Here is a 14,772-nt window from a genome sequence, read left to right on the forward strand (position 1 = left end):
CTTGCAATGTAGCACTGGATTTCAGCCCAGGTCTATGCGATAACCATCATCATCATCATCTTAGAACTGCAGAGCTGGAAGAGACCCTATGAATCATTGAGTCCCGCCCCTGTCAGAGGGAGCTGAACATCTGGCCCTGTAGCCAAATGCCTAAACCACTGAGCTATCCAGCAGTTCCATCTTGAGAGCTTGCCGTGCTGGCACTTGTGAGATTGTTTGCATTTCTAATTAAAAGCTCAAGATTGCATGTGTGTTGCCTGCAGATCATTTGTTAAAACTTATTGTCTTAACAGTCAGACTAAAACTTGGAAACATACCTTTTTCGCTTCAGATTCAAGAATCAACGAAGCTTGTGAACCCTTATTCTCTCTCCCCTAACTGGGGCTCTAGAGATCATCTGGTAATAACAAAGGACATGAGATCCAGTTTGGACAAATGGACAAGCAGTGTATTGTCCAGTGATGCAGATGGAATCCATTTCCATGAATACATGGTGAGTAGTTAAGGCTAATATTAGATAATGTTTTTTTTTCTGGAAAGCTGAGCCAAGGTGAGTCTACTGGAAGGTGTTAGGAAATACGTAGCAGCTAGCTGTCGCTGTTGGCTGTGAAGCCAACAAGAGGAACCTCCATATTCAGGAAGAGTATATCTCAGAATACCAAGTGATGGAGATAAATGGGGGTAGCTGTCTTCATCATGCACAGGGTGGCATTAAATTGGCTGACCACTGTAAAGACAATGTACTGTACTAATTGGATCAAAACCCACTCCTGCCTAGGCAGTTCATGCAAAAGTTTTGAAATGTTCATCCTTGGATGATGGAAAAACAGCTTTGCTGCTAAAAATGGAGGGGTTGCAACCTCTTGTCAAGGAAGGAAGACAGGTTACCCCAAAGAAAGAGACAGAAAGCCTCTAGTGTCGGGGGAAGGCATCCATGAAAGAAACTGGCTGGGAGGATTCAGCCATCATGTTTTGGATCAGGACAATGATGGAATTTTTTTTTATGGTGGACAGTAGCAACATGAGGGTCTTTTCCCAATCTGTCCCCTTCTGCAGCAAAGCTGTAATCCCCACCAAGGGTATGATCACATGGGGGACCAGACTGTACTTTGGACCACTCGGGGAAATGCGCTCCAGCCCAACTCCGATGGGTGCCCAAGCTGGACCTTTTTGTTCCAGCTGTTGGAACAATTCCCGGGCGGGTGGGAGGGTTGCTTTAAGGGAGCTGCCTCCTTGCATAGGAACTTCCTTTCTGACATACGCCTTCCCTTTCTGATTGTACTCCAATATTGCTTATAGGGACCAATGCAATTTCAAGAATGGGTGTCCTCTGCCATCTCCTGGACACGGTGAGAATAGTGAAAGAACCACTCTCTGCTAGTTTATGTCCGCTGTAGCAAAAAACGGGTTAAACGGAAATGGAGTCTCAGTGGTGAATTAGTGGTGAGGCTTGAAATACAGGCAGGCACTCATCATTCTAAACGACTTTTTAATTCATTATGACTGATGACCCTTTCGAGGGTTTTCTAGGTATAGGCTGCTCAGAAGTGACTTATCACGCTCCCCTTCTGTGAAGCACTCTGGAATGGGTTGTTCTGCACTGTCCATTTGCTTCTTTCTGACTTATTGGGATCTTATGAATTAGTGACCTCCAAAATGTTCTGTCGCCAGCTCTTGCAAACTCAAGAAGCTGGGGCATCCATCCACCTCTTGATTGGTTTTCCTCTTTTCTTAAACTTTCCCCAGAAACGCTGTCTTTTCCACTGACATGACTTCCTAGGAGGTGTTCAAAGTATGACAGCCTCAGTGTAGTCATTTTTTACTTCTAGGGAGTGTCTAGGTTGGGTCTGACTCCATTTATTTGTCTTTCTACTGGCCCATTGTACTTATAAAGCTCAAATTAATCGTTTTTGGACCTGTCAGCTTTCTTCAAGCTTTCACATCTGTACACAGTAATGAGGATTTCCCAGGACCACTGTTCCCTCTAATTTTCAGCCCTGCTCACACAGAACTCCGCTCCCCCCATATGCATGACACCACCCCCTGCACAGCCCAAAAGGGCTGGAAATGATTGCTATGGCTACATGGAGGAGCCCTTTGTGGAGGGGGGCAGAATCCGTGCGCTTGCACAGCTGCGCACCTTAGAATAAACCTTCCCATCCATCATTCTATATACACAGTATTACGCCACTCAGAATCCTGTTATTTACTTACATTAGCATAAGTCTAATGGCTTAAATCTCAGCTGCAAATTGCTACTAGTTAAGAAGCCAGTGTTTGTGTTTCTTTTTTATTATTATTTAAAAGATTTTATTAGTTTTCCCCTATGTCTACATTCAATTCGTGCTTGTTAAACATCGTGTTACATGGGTTTGCTTGTAGGTATCTCTTTTCGAGTGCAGTCTTTGTATTTCGGGTGGTGCACCCGTTTCATGGCTTGGCATACAGCAGAAAATGCAAGCTTCGGCTTCTTAACTGGATGCAGTTTTCCATTGAGATTTACAGCACTGGACTTCGGCCAGCAGAAGTCATAGGATTCTGGCTTTTATTTCCTTGCTAGGTTAACCAGACTCAGTCTTTAAATAGCTGGCATTTGGTGCCCTGATGGGGAAGACGGCATTAGCAGTCAGGCTTCTACATTCTGCATCCATCGAGGCTTGACAACAGTCATCGAGGGCAGTCCCAAATGGCATAAACTTTTCACACCAGTACGCCAGCAGCTCAGCCTTTAACTAAAGAGTTTTAAAATACAGCAATTCTTAACTCAAGGCTTTTCAAACACCTGCAGGACTCGGCTGCTTTAGTGGCTCGGTGTACCTGATCAATGTGGGAAAAGACATTCAACACGGCAAACAGAAGTGACATTGATTGAGCACCGCAAAGTGACATCTTCTTCCTTCTGCATGGTAATGACAGAAAATCAAAGGAGTGCTCAAGACTAGCGGTAGCAGAAGGCAGTGTTCTGGGTCAGGCCTCAGCAGATGCCACAGCGCTGATTGCATTTCAGAGGGGCTTGGTTGTTCTACTCTGGAAGAAAGAGAGGGTTTGGGTAGGGTTCTTTTTTAGTAATATATGTGTGCTTTTTATTTTTTTATTTTTATTTTCACCCCATACACACACAAGGCAAAGCAGAGTAAACATGAAAGCCTTTACACCATATTGCAAACCAAATACAAACCCCATTTCCCAAACCTTTCCTAAAGAACAGTGAAAACAGCAGGACAGCCATATATCAGTCAACAAAATCTGGATGTGATCTTGACTTTCCTGCTTTTGCAGTGGCAATGCTGACTGCACGCCCCAGGGTAACTGCACATTTTCCCGTGCAGATAGTGTTCATTTGCAGTTCTGCATGTGCCAGGCTCTGCGCTGAAATGAGTTTTTGCAGGTGGTTAATGAAGTGTCAGAAAAACGTCACCACGGACACGGTCCAGAGTTTTTGGTGGACACAAAGGGTGAAGAGTTTTCCTCTCTAGAGTATTTTTTAAAACTTTATTTTAAGATGTGCCTCTGTCCATCTATAGCTATCCAAATGGTCAGAAGCCGCGACTCCCCACGTAGTCTTATCCTCTTTCACGCTGCAGACCCTCCTTCCAGGTTTCCATCAGTTACAGCTGCAAATGGGGAACTCTTTATCAGGGACAGGCTGATGTGTTGCTGGCTGTGACAAGATCATCATCATCATCATCATCTTAGAACTGCAGAGCTGGAAAAGATCCCATCAGTGAGGCACAGTGAGGAATCAAACTCCCCACCTATGGCTCCACAACCAGATACCTAAACCTCTGAGCTATCCAGCAGTATAAAAAGTATTGTCGTCTCTGCAGTAAAATTTTACTTTGTAAACTCATCCACAGCCAGTCATGCTTAGATGGGGAATTTTGGCAGCTGTTGGCCTTTGCTAGACCTAACTTTGCCCTATTCCATGTTCATGTCACAGCTTTATACAGCGACTACTTGTGTTTCGTATCCTATAACATTATATTTGTAGGCACAACAAAAAACGAACAAACAAACAACAGGGGATCTAGTTAGAGCACCTATGTCAGCTACCATGTGGCCACAGTGAGTTGTTTTATTGTCTAGGGAGCTGTACTATAAGGATCCGTCATTTGCATTTCACCTTGGAAAAATGGAGAGGCAAAGCTAACGGGGAAAATTGATTTGTTTGAAATGTGGTGCTGGAGGAGCGCTTTGTGGCTACCGTGGACTGTCAAAAAGATGGACAAGTAGGTGCTAGAGCAAATCAAGCCTGAACTATATCTCTGGAGGCAAAAAGGTTGAAACTGAGGTTGTCCTATAGTTTGGGCACATCATGAGAAGGCAGGATTCTCTTTAAAAGACAATCATGCTAGAAAAGGTGGAAGGCAGTAGGAAAAGAGGAAGACCAAATTTGAGATGGACAGACTCCCTGAGGGAAACCACAGGCTTGCTTCTACAAAAGCTGAGCAGGGCAGTTGAAGAGAGGGCATTTTGGAGATGGCTCACTCATAAGGCCACCCTAAGTTGGAAGTGAACTGTTTGCACACAACAGCAGCAGCAGCAAAAAGCAAAGGATGAACCCTCATAGAATCATAAAGTTGGAAGGGAGCTATAAGGCCATTGAGTCCAACCCCCTGCAGGAATATCTTGTAGCCATGATGGCCGCATGAGTCGCCCAGTGGCAGCTAGAGCACATCCTCAAGAGGAAGACCCAGGAAAGGTTTGGGGAAGGCAACCGCAGGTCCCAAAGGGTAAGAGGAGCTCTGCCTCCGTACTGTGGGAGGTATCCATGTTATACTGGGTGGACCAGGGCGGCTTGTGTACCTTTTTCTCACTCCAGATGTTCACCAAATCAATCATCTCACTGGGCTATTGGAAAAACCTTTTGGTTATCTTTGCTAATTCTGGGGCCATCAGCCATCACTCACAAAAACAAAACAGAAAGAATGAGGGCAAAGAATAGGAGAAGCACAGATGTGCAGATGCACAGGCGGGACAAAAGAAGGGGAAAGGAGAGCCAGCCATGAAAGCCACCGTGGAAATACGTAGTGGGCCATGGGTCATTTGAAGGGTCCTCGGGGAATGCAAAGCAACCAAGGATGTCCCTGAGGCAGATCCAGCCAAAATGTCTGCTCAGGTCCTCCGTATGTATCGATAAGACAGTGCAGTATAGCAGTTAGAGCACCGGACTTACGTCAGAGGCGTTGGGTCAAATCCTTTCCACCCATAAAAATCTTCTGGGTGATCTTGGGACTGACTATGTCCGTCTGTCTGTCTTCCTCCTAACCTGCTTCGCAAAGTTGTTGTAGGGAAAAGACGTGAGCAAGGAAAGCCTGACCTTCGAGGAGGAAGAGAAAACAGGAATAAATGCCCTCGGTTGGATGAATTCTTGTCTGGGGGTTATTGGGACTTCCCTGAACCAAACTTCATGGGTAAACAAACCACCATCAGGAGAACTTGGAGGCAGATGAAGCCAAGGGAGAGGCAGTAACTGAGCATTCCCTTCAAGAAGCAGGTGTAACCTATTTTGAATGGGAAGATGGCTGGGCAGCCAAAAGAGCCAGGGCTTAAATATGTATGTCGTCCAGCCACCAGGTATAGAAGAGCCCTTCTAACTAATAAGCTTTCCATTTGAGTAAAAGATTGAGCCAACTGGTGCCAGCCATGGTGCTGAAGGTCTGAAGCTGCCCTGGGGGAGGGGCTCAGAAGGTTTTGGCTTAAAAGCCTCCAGTAGCAGGTAGAGGGTTTGAGAAGGGCCTCTTGGCACCCAGGAGTCAATGAAAATGGGTTGTGTTTGAACTGGAAAGGGCCCGTGTCCTAGGGATGCCCTGGATTAGGCCAAGGCACAAAGGAAAGGTTTGGGGAAGCATGATGATAGGCATCAGGTGTCCCCAGAAGTTAGAACATCTCCGGCACAAAAAGATGACCCAGCTACCATTCCTGAAATATGCAGCTCAAAGCTCGGGTGAGAACCAACCATTAGGCTCATTTTAGAATAATGAGGATTAATTATGTAGTGTCAACATGATCATGGAGGAGGATCAAAGCAGGATTTTAAAAAGTGGACTAGGATGGATGCTGCCTTCAGTTTAGGGCACCTTTTAAAAACGGATGGCCACCCATTTGCTTTCTCTTGTAAGGGTGTGAACATTCATCCTCTCTTTCTTTGATGCCTTATTTATTTCCATCAAAATTGGGGGGGGGGAGGGTAGCCCCAGCGCTCAGAGTGGGTTGTCTGACCTTGCACAACATCTCCTGGAAGGTGAGTCAGACGTGGAGGCTGCTGGATCTCAGGTGGGGTGGGGAGGCACTGGGACTGGTCAGCCTTGCCCAGGAGAAGATAGTTGGAGAGGATGAGGGTGAACATTTGGGGAAGGAGGTAGAGCTGAGCTCTGTGGATAGCTGAAGACTAGAGGAGGTGGAGGGGGACAGGGGAACCGAGATGGGGTCAGAGGAGGGAATGCAAAGCAGAGGGAGTCATGGTGTGACGCAATGGGAAAGCCCATACCTCCCTTTCTGGTGAAAGACTTAGAACTGCAGAGCTGGAAGGGACCCTACAGAGCATCGAATCCAGCCTGTCAGAGAGGCACAGAGGGGAATCAAACTCCTAACCTCTGACTTCTTTGAGTATGTCCTGCAGAAACCACCTGGAAGGGGTCTTAGTGGAGCTGCAGATTCCTAGAGGGATGGCAGGCATCTACAGGTTGGTCCGGAACCATCGGCAGTCCCTGAAGGCGACTTCCATTGGTAACAGATCACAACCGTGACACGGCGTCGGAGACACCGGTGACCTCATGAAGAGGAGAGGCTAGGGGTGGCAAGGCACTGCAAAGCCTCATTTTGGGGTGCACACAGCAGGTAGAGCTCAGAGATGGTTCTTTGAAAACAGTGGTTCCCAACCTTGGGTCCCCAGATATTCTTGGACTAAAACTCCCACAAGCCTTCACCACTAACTGGGGTGGCCAGGATTTCTGGGGGTTGCCCTCCGAGAACATCTGAGGACCCAAGGTTGTGAATGACTGCTTTAAATGGGCATCTTTCATTTGGTCTGGACTCTTGGCTATGTCTGAAAAGTTAGAAGGTGGATGGATGATCCAGACCTATCATGGGTGGAAGGCATGTAGCAACACCTTCTTTTACAGAGCCTGTGATTCAGGTAAGGCTGGTCGGGAATCTGGTTCCAAAATATTCTTACATGATCTGGCATCACCAACGGCAAGAGATGGTGGGATGTGCCATTTTACAGCATCTGTTCTGTCCACATATTCCACATTGCTGGACCAGGCTTAAGATCCCCTCCAGCACTGATTTTTATGACCGTGGACTTTGGGGGGGAAAAAAAAAGCTCCTTTCTGCACTCCAGCTCCCAGAATCCTTGAAAAAGCATGGCTATATTTGCTGGGCATTGTAGTTTTAAAAAAAAGGACCTCAACCAGGATCCAGTTTAGCATTCAACTCTACAGTTTAAAGCAGTGGTTCTTAACCTTGGGTTACTCAGGTGTTTTTGAACTGCAATTCCCAGAAACCCCAGCCAGCACAGCTGGTGGTGAAGGCTTCTGGGAGTTGCAATCCCAAAACACCTGAGTAACCCAAGGTTAAGAACTACTGGTTTAAAGTATCCCTAAGTGTGGATGCTGGCCAGAGAGAAAATTTCAGACATGACTCCAAACCAAAATTACAAGGCAATCCGATATTTAAGGTACAGTAATGAGTTCTATTCTGAACGCAAGGACCGAATTTTTAAAATTGTGGCAATGTTCTCTGTCCCGCTCAAGCTTGTTTCGGATGGAACGTTCTCCTCCACCGCCAGCAGATGTCAATCTAAAACTACTGTCAAGGAGGTACCCAACCTTTTCTGGCTGAGTGCCATTTCTGGTATTGGTGGCAATTGCTGTTGTCGGTCCTTACACAGCAGTCTAAGGTATAGCCAGGAAGAAGTCTCATCAGAATCAGTAGAATTTATTCCCCATTGCAGCCTTAATGCCAAGCCTATGGATGATGGGAGCTGGAATCTAATGTATCTAAAGGAAAAGGAAGCCACACAGGATGAGACCGGAAGAAAGGATAGCTGAGGCTGGGAAATTTCAGCACCTGCAGCCACCTGGCAGGGGAAGTGTTGCACCTGCAAGGATCTTACACCCTCAAGCAGCAGGTGGACGAACGGACCTCGGAGGGACCTTCCCCGCGGGAACCGAATCCAGTGGTTCTGTTAACACACTTGAGCATCAAGTGTAGCCTTTATAATTAAAATTGTAAACCGCCCGGAGAGTGCTTGTAGCGCTATGGGGCGGTATATAAATCCAATAAAGAAAGAAAGAAAGAAGAAGAAAAGAGCATCAGGGCGGGCAGATGTCTGGAATGAACCCACCTGCAGGGTTGGCTCCGCCGCTCTCCTGGGACCGTGAGATCCAGAGTGGAAAAACCTGTCCTAAGTGGGAAAGGCCTTCTCTTCCCCCCCTCCCTCCACGTCCTCCCCGTCGGCAGCTGGGCAAAATGAAAACAGCTGCTCAGCCAGAGGACGAGGATCCAGAAGAGGGGATGCAGGTGGGGTAAGGCTAGAGTGTGAGATGGAAACTTAAGTCATCCGTTTTCTAGTCCTCAACGAGTCCTGAAAGTTCAACGGGGGACAAGGGACCGCTCCCCCGCTCGCAGACTGGCCTACCTCACAGGTTTGTGGTAGGGTGAAATGGGATGGGGGAGCGTTTACGCCAGCAGTGAGATCCGTGGAGAAAAAGGCAGGCTCGAACGGGACCCGGGATGTCAACGAGCATCTCCTTCTTCCTGCCGGTTTGCCACGTCTGGAAGGCGACAGGCGCGGACCGGGGTGCTTCGCGGTCTTCCGAGGACCGACCCAGGCAGGCGCGTTCACACACACACACCCGCCTCCCTCCAGACTCCCTTTTCGCGTTCGTGCGAGAGGGTTCTTTAAAAGTCGGAAGGGGGCCCGTCTCGGAGCCCTTCAGCCCGATGTTCCACAGGTGACTCCCGGCTCGACTGGCGGGGAACCGCCTTTGAGCGAAGAGGCCGGGCGGGGGGGGGGCGGGGGGCGAGCGAGGGGCCGGAGCGCGCCCGGGAGCGGTGCCCTCGGCCGGATGGTCGGCGCTCCGTCGCCCGCTGCTCTCCGCGGCCGCCGGTTCGAGGCCAACATTCTTCGGCTCGGGCGCGGCGAGCGGCGGCGAAGTTCAGCGGCGCCCCGCCGGCTCCCTCGGGGTTCGCGTCTCCGGAGCGCCCGCCTCGTCCTCTTCCTCCTCCTCCTCCTCCTCGGGCCCTCCCCGTCGAGGCGAGGCTCCTTCCGTCGCGCGGGGAGAAGGCAGCCCCGGCCGAAGAAGCGGGAGAGGGGCCGGAGCCGGAGCGGGGCCCACCCCCGAAGGGGCGGACGGAGTTGCCGGACAAGCCCCGCGGCTTCGGCCCGTCCCAAAGGCCGTCGAGGGTGCCATGCCCTTCTGGAAGCGGACGGTGGAGCCCCGCCGGCTGCTGCCCTCGGCGGCGGCCGCGTGGTCCCCGCGCTTGGCGGCGCTGCCGCTGGCCCGGCTCCACGAGGCGTGCGGGCTGGCGACGCTGGCGCTGCTCCGGCAGCTGGCCGACCTGTGCGGCCACTCCGCGGCGCTGCTGGCCGAGCTGGAGGGCCGCCTGCGGGAGCTCGCCCGCCGCGCCCACCGCTTGCAAGGCCGCCTCCGCCGCCTGCGCCGCCGCCTCCCGCCCGGAGCGGCGCCCGCCGCCGCCGCAGGTAAGCGAAGGGCGAGGCCGCCCCGCCGTCCGCCCCGTCGGGGGTGTGGGGAGCCCGCGGGAGGGAAGGAGACGGGTTGCCTTGGGGAGCCCTAGGCGAGGAAAGGGTTAAAACGCCGACAGCGTGCCGACCGGTGCCTTTGAGGAACCGCAGGGGTTAATGGATCGAAAGGGTGAAGGGTCTGAACTTCTCCAGAAAGCCCCGTCCGGGATGCCTCCCCCCCCCCCGTATCCCTGTCGATTTATTAGTGATGTTACAGTTATCATCCCCGTACAAGGATGTCGGAGAACATACTCTCTGTTCACGTTCTGAGACTTTTTTTTTTTTTAAAGGAGGTGATTTCCTCTTTTTGGCAAAGGGATTCTGCAAAACAGCTTTCCTCCCCATCTGCAAGAACAGAGGAGCGTCCATCAGTGGTTTTGGCCAGATGTTCTTGGACTGCAACTCCGAGGAAATGCTGGCCAGCACAGCGGCTGGGGAAGCTTCTGGGAGTTTTAGTCCAAGAACATCTGGAGACCCCAGGTTGGGAATCACTCAATGGGGGTGTTGCCACACCTGGGCGAAGAAGGCTGGTGCGTGGCTCATGTGCTATCAAGTCACTTCTGAGGGACAGCAGGTCCTCCTAAGGGTTTTATGGTATTCATGGTGTTCAAAGAGTGGTTTATTCACCTCCACCCCAGAACTCCAGGGAGTTTCCATGGCCAAAAGTGGGGTGGGGAGGGGATTCAAGCCCCACTCTGTTGAGTCCTCTCTCCTAGTGGTCCTCAACCTTGGGCCTCCAGATGTTCTTGGACTACAACTCCCAGAAGCCTTCACCACCATCTCTGCTGGCCAGGATATCTGGGAGTTGAAGTCCAAGAACATCTGGAGGCCCAAAGTTGGGGACCACTATCCAGTACACCACAGCAGCTCTCATGAAGGCTACAGAGGAGAACTATCCCAGTTGAACTGCAGCCTGCCTTGTGGCTGCAAGCAAAATGTGAAAGAAGGGTATGGTAATGTGACTAGCATGTGTCCTTTTGCACACTGTGATGTCGTGGCTGCGAAGGATGGACCATGGCATGCCAACAAGACAGAGCTGCGGAAAGTTATTTCTGGAGGACTAAATTCAGAGAAGTTCTAGCCAGTAAGGGCTTGGTCCCCTAGCTTTAGTTGGGTTTGGGTGCCATCCGTCTGAATTTAGAGGGGCGGATCCTTTGTACTACTCTGCCTCAGACAGCTAAAGGTTTGAAGCTCTGTTACGAGAGGAGAACTTCAACAAACCTTACAAGGCATTTTGGAAGGAGGCTTTCCTGCCTTGAGCAGAGAGGGTTGGATTGGACAGCCTAGAAGTCCCGCTCAAAGGGTGCAGCTTGGTTTCCCAAAATTTGCTGAGACTTTATCTCTTCCCATCGGTTCTTGGTGTCTGGCATGCTTCCGACGGAGTTTTCTGCCCAGCTGCATTTTTAAAAGAGCTTGAAGATTTCTCAGTGAAGATTTCATTTCGGGGACAAGGTGGAGAAAAAAAGATTTCTTCTTGGAAGAGCTGAGAAATGTTGCTCTTTTTTTTTCTTCTTTTTCCTTTTGGACTCCCTCTTCCAGGGTCCCCAGCTAGTGTGACTTTTGGCATAGCTCTGCTTTAAAGCTCCACAGGTATCTTGGATTGTTTTGACAGGGATCTGTGAGCTCTCCTGCTGTCACGGTTTGCTCCTCCATCTGCTCGAGGCTGTCCTTCTGCTCACCCCTCATGGGGGCGAGGCGTGTGCCAGAGGCATCTTCCTAGGAGGCCCGGTTCTGCAGGAGAACAGATGGAGGGAGTTGAAGCCACATGATCAACTCTCCTCTCCCTTTAGGCTTGCTCACCTTTGGGGCTTTGCCTTCTTGTCAAAATGAAGTTCTTTTTAAAATGTTATCTGTCTATCTGTCTATCTATCTCTGTGTTTGTGGTTGTGGTTTGTTTGCTTGTTTACAATCTTTTTACCCTGCTTTTTTCCTTAAGAAGGACCCAAGTTGGGTTACATCATTAAAAAAATACAATATTTAGAGCTAACAACAGCAGTATACAAATATTAAAGAGGATCGAACAAATACTACGCTTAGAAACAGTAAACAAAATCAGCACCAAGAACACATTCAAAGCAGTAAGGTTTTTAACAACCTACATAAAAGTCCAGCTCGGGCATCCGGTCACTGAAGGAAAGATGGCCTGAAGAGAAAGGTCTTCGACTGCTTTTCGAAGGACAGCTAAAACGGGGCCAAGCTGGCCTCCTGTGGGAGGGAGTTCTCAGGATGAAATGAGAGGGGTGGGGTGGTCTATTGCCAACTAAGAGTTATAATCCCCTCAAATGATACATCAGTGTTAGATTTCACCCGGGATAGATCACACACTCACTGAAAAGCAGAACTACAGATTCATGAAAAGATATTTAAGCAGAGTTTTCTGGTTCAGCAGGGTTGCTGGAAAGACTAGATCGTTAGCCATGTTTAGGCTATAAGCCTCTGAATTTTTACAATGTAATTAAATCTTTCTTTTTGATATTTTTATTGTACCTTTTACACTCCTGTATTTTAGTTTGATGCTTTTTAAGCATCCTAGACAGCATCTTAAAAAGCAGAGACATCACCTTGCCAACAAAAGTCCAAATAGTCAAAGCTATGGTTTTTCCTGTAGTGATGTATGGAAGTGAGAGCTGGACCATAAAGAAAGCTGGCCGCCAAAGAATTGATGCTTTCGAATTGTGGTGCTGGAGGAGGCTCTTGAGAATCCCCTGGACTGCAAGGAGAACAAACCTATCCATTCTGAAAGAAATCAACCCTGAGTGCTCACTGGAAGGACAGATCCTGAAGCTGAGGCTCCAGTACTTTGGCCATCTCATGAGAAGAAAAGAGTCCTTGGAAAAAACCTTGATGTTAGGAAGGTGTGAAGGCAAGAGGAGAAGGGGACGACCGAGGATGAGATGGCTGCACAGTGTCTGCGAAGCAACCAACATGAATTTGACACAACTCCGGGAGGCAGTGGAAGATAGGAGGGCCTGGCGTGCTCTGGTCCATGGGGTCATGAAGAGTTGGACACGACGTAACAACTAAACAACAGCAATTTTACTTTGAAATCTGACTTTGCCTGTGATTTAAGTTTAGTTTTCATGTATTTTTAAGCATTTGTGCCTACAGTTTTTTATACCTGTAAGACTGATTTCCTTCTAATTGAAACTTAGGATAAATGCCAGCTATGGCAAACAGACTTCTGAATCCCCCCTCCCCCTCCCCCAGGGGTCTACAAAGGTTTATAGGACTATTAGGGGAGGTGTTCAAATGTCACAAGTGTGTATGTGTGTTTTCACAACAGCCCTGTAAGCGGAGAGGAGAGGGCTTGCCTATGATGCCCTATCAGAAGGGAAATTGGGTAGTCATTCCCCTCAAACTTTTACATGCACCAAACATCTTGGCTGATACTGTGCAGTAGTTACCACAGCGATAGGCCGTATGTTGTGTGCTTTCTCCGGGCAAGTGTGTGCAGGTCACACATTTAACCCACCATAACTGAATCTTCCTTTGTATTGGTACTGTTTTCAAATTCAAGAGCTCTGGCCCAATTTATAGCCAGGGGTTTTTCAAATTCAAGGAGTTAAGATGTGGGGGACAAATGTAATCTAATGTGATTGCATTTTATAATGTTTTATTCTTCTTTGTAAGCTGCCCCAAGTAGACTCTGTCTAGAGGGGCGGGGTATAAATCGAATAATAAATATAAAAAAATAAAACCAGAATGCAGAAGGATTTTTCTATTGGACTACAACTCCCAGAGCCCTCTGAGCAAGCTTGCAGGGGGCTCTGGGATTTGTAGTTTAAAAAAACAACACAACAACACAGTAACATTTCTCCACTTTGGAGAGAATGTCATTTACAACCGGATTCTACACACAAGAAGGAGCTGCTTTTCCACCCGCACGGGGTGGAACTCAAATGCTTTCCAGTTTCTGGACGCCAGCCTTCATGAGGGATCTTGCCAAGCTGGAGGAGATTTGAAACCTTACAAGCGCTGGAGGCTGGGAACGAACGGCAGGAAATGGGAGTGAATGAACCCCTTATTCCCCTGAGCCAGCCGCATCCATGTCCCAACTGTGGAGTTGGCAGTGCAGAGACAGGAAGCTGGATTGGGAAGGATTCCTCCCGCAGAAGGGTAATAATGGCAAGCAGCTTCCTAGGGCCATAAAAAGACTCCAAAGCACAAGGGGTACGATCCAGTTAAAGTTTTAGCACTTTAGAGGTTTGTGGGTTCTGGCTGGAGAATGAAATACAGCAGCAATTTGGGTGGACGTGGGAGCCAGTTTAGATTCCTACAGATCCACCGCTTGAACTCCTGCCCTGCAGAAATGCTGCTGCTGTTTTCTTTGAAACCAGAAGTTCACTTCCAGTATTTACAAATGCAAAGGGGGGGGGCAAAGTACCCTTTGGCTAAAGCCAGTCCCTTCGTTTTCAGGAATATGATGTGGCCCACACCTGTTGTATCAGCTGAAATCTGTCTTTATCAATGAGATTTCTTTTCTTTCTTTTTTTAAAACAGTTTAATTTTTTTCCCCAACTGGTTACCACATTCTAAAAAGTAAGGTTGTGTGTGCGCGCGAGTGCCAGAGAGAGAGAGATGAGAGATTTCACTTTTTCCTGCCACACAAACGCAACTCCCGCTGGCTGACAACTGAGATCATATAACAGAGGCACATGAGATCCTCCCTTCTTTTCCTTCTGTTGTAGCAAAAGAAACACAAAGACAGAACATCTATAAACCCATGATTTAAAACTTCTGGTCTTGAAAAAGGGAGGGAGGGTGTCTTGTTTTAGCCTGGATGAGCAAAATGAGCCAATGTGAAGCTCTGCCAGCTGCTCAGGGGAAGAAGAGCCTGCGTTGGTTAAACCCACTACCTCCCTTGTTTTCTGTTCTGACCCAGGGGGAAGCTCCTTGGGCAGGACATGTGGACAAGAGCTTTCTTCTGCTGGTGGCCAGAGGCAGCTGGTGCCTGGTGGGATTGGTGGAGTGAAGGCACAGTAACCAGTGATCGGCAGAGTGGGGGACAAAACTGGGTACTC

At 48.8% G+C, this 14,772-nt stretch overlaps 2 protein-coding genes across 2 annotated transcripts in view; one reads left to right on the forward strand and one right to left on the reverse strand.

The window, feature by feature from the left end:
* Positions 1-2,276: 2,276 nt before the first annotated feature.
* LOC144584514 (uncharacterized) lies at positions 2,277-11,437 on the reverse strand. The gene is made up of 3 exons (XM_078380821.1): positions 11,431-11,437; positions 8,351-9,800; positions 2,277-5,320 (listed from the first exon to the last, which is right to left on the reverse strand). Exons 1-2 carry the CDS (start codon positions 11,435-11,437, stop codon positions 8,908-8,910), a joined length of 900 nt encoding a protein of 299 aa, XP_078236947.1. The 3' UTR covers positions 2,277-5,320; positions 8,351-8,907.
* Positions 8,833-14,772, forward strand: part of NHSL2 (NHS like 2) — a 100,666-nt gene continuing 94,726 nt past the window's right edge. Inside the window, exon 1 of the mRNA XM_078380750.1 lies at positions 8,833-8,960. The gene's annotated coding sequence lies outside the window, so the exon portion shown is untranslated. The remainder of the gene's footprint in view (positions 8,961-14,772) is intronic.

Source organism: Pogona vitticeps, chromosome 11 (genome assembly GCF_051106095.1).
Source record: "Pogona vitticeps strain Pit_001003342236 chromosome 11, PviZW2.1, whole genome shotgun sequence".
Lineage (NCBI taxonomy): Eukaryota > Metazoa > Chordata > Lepidosauria > Squamata > Agamidae > Pogona > Pogona vitticeps.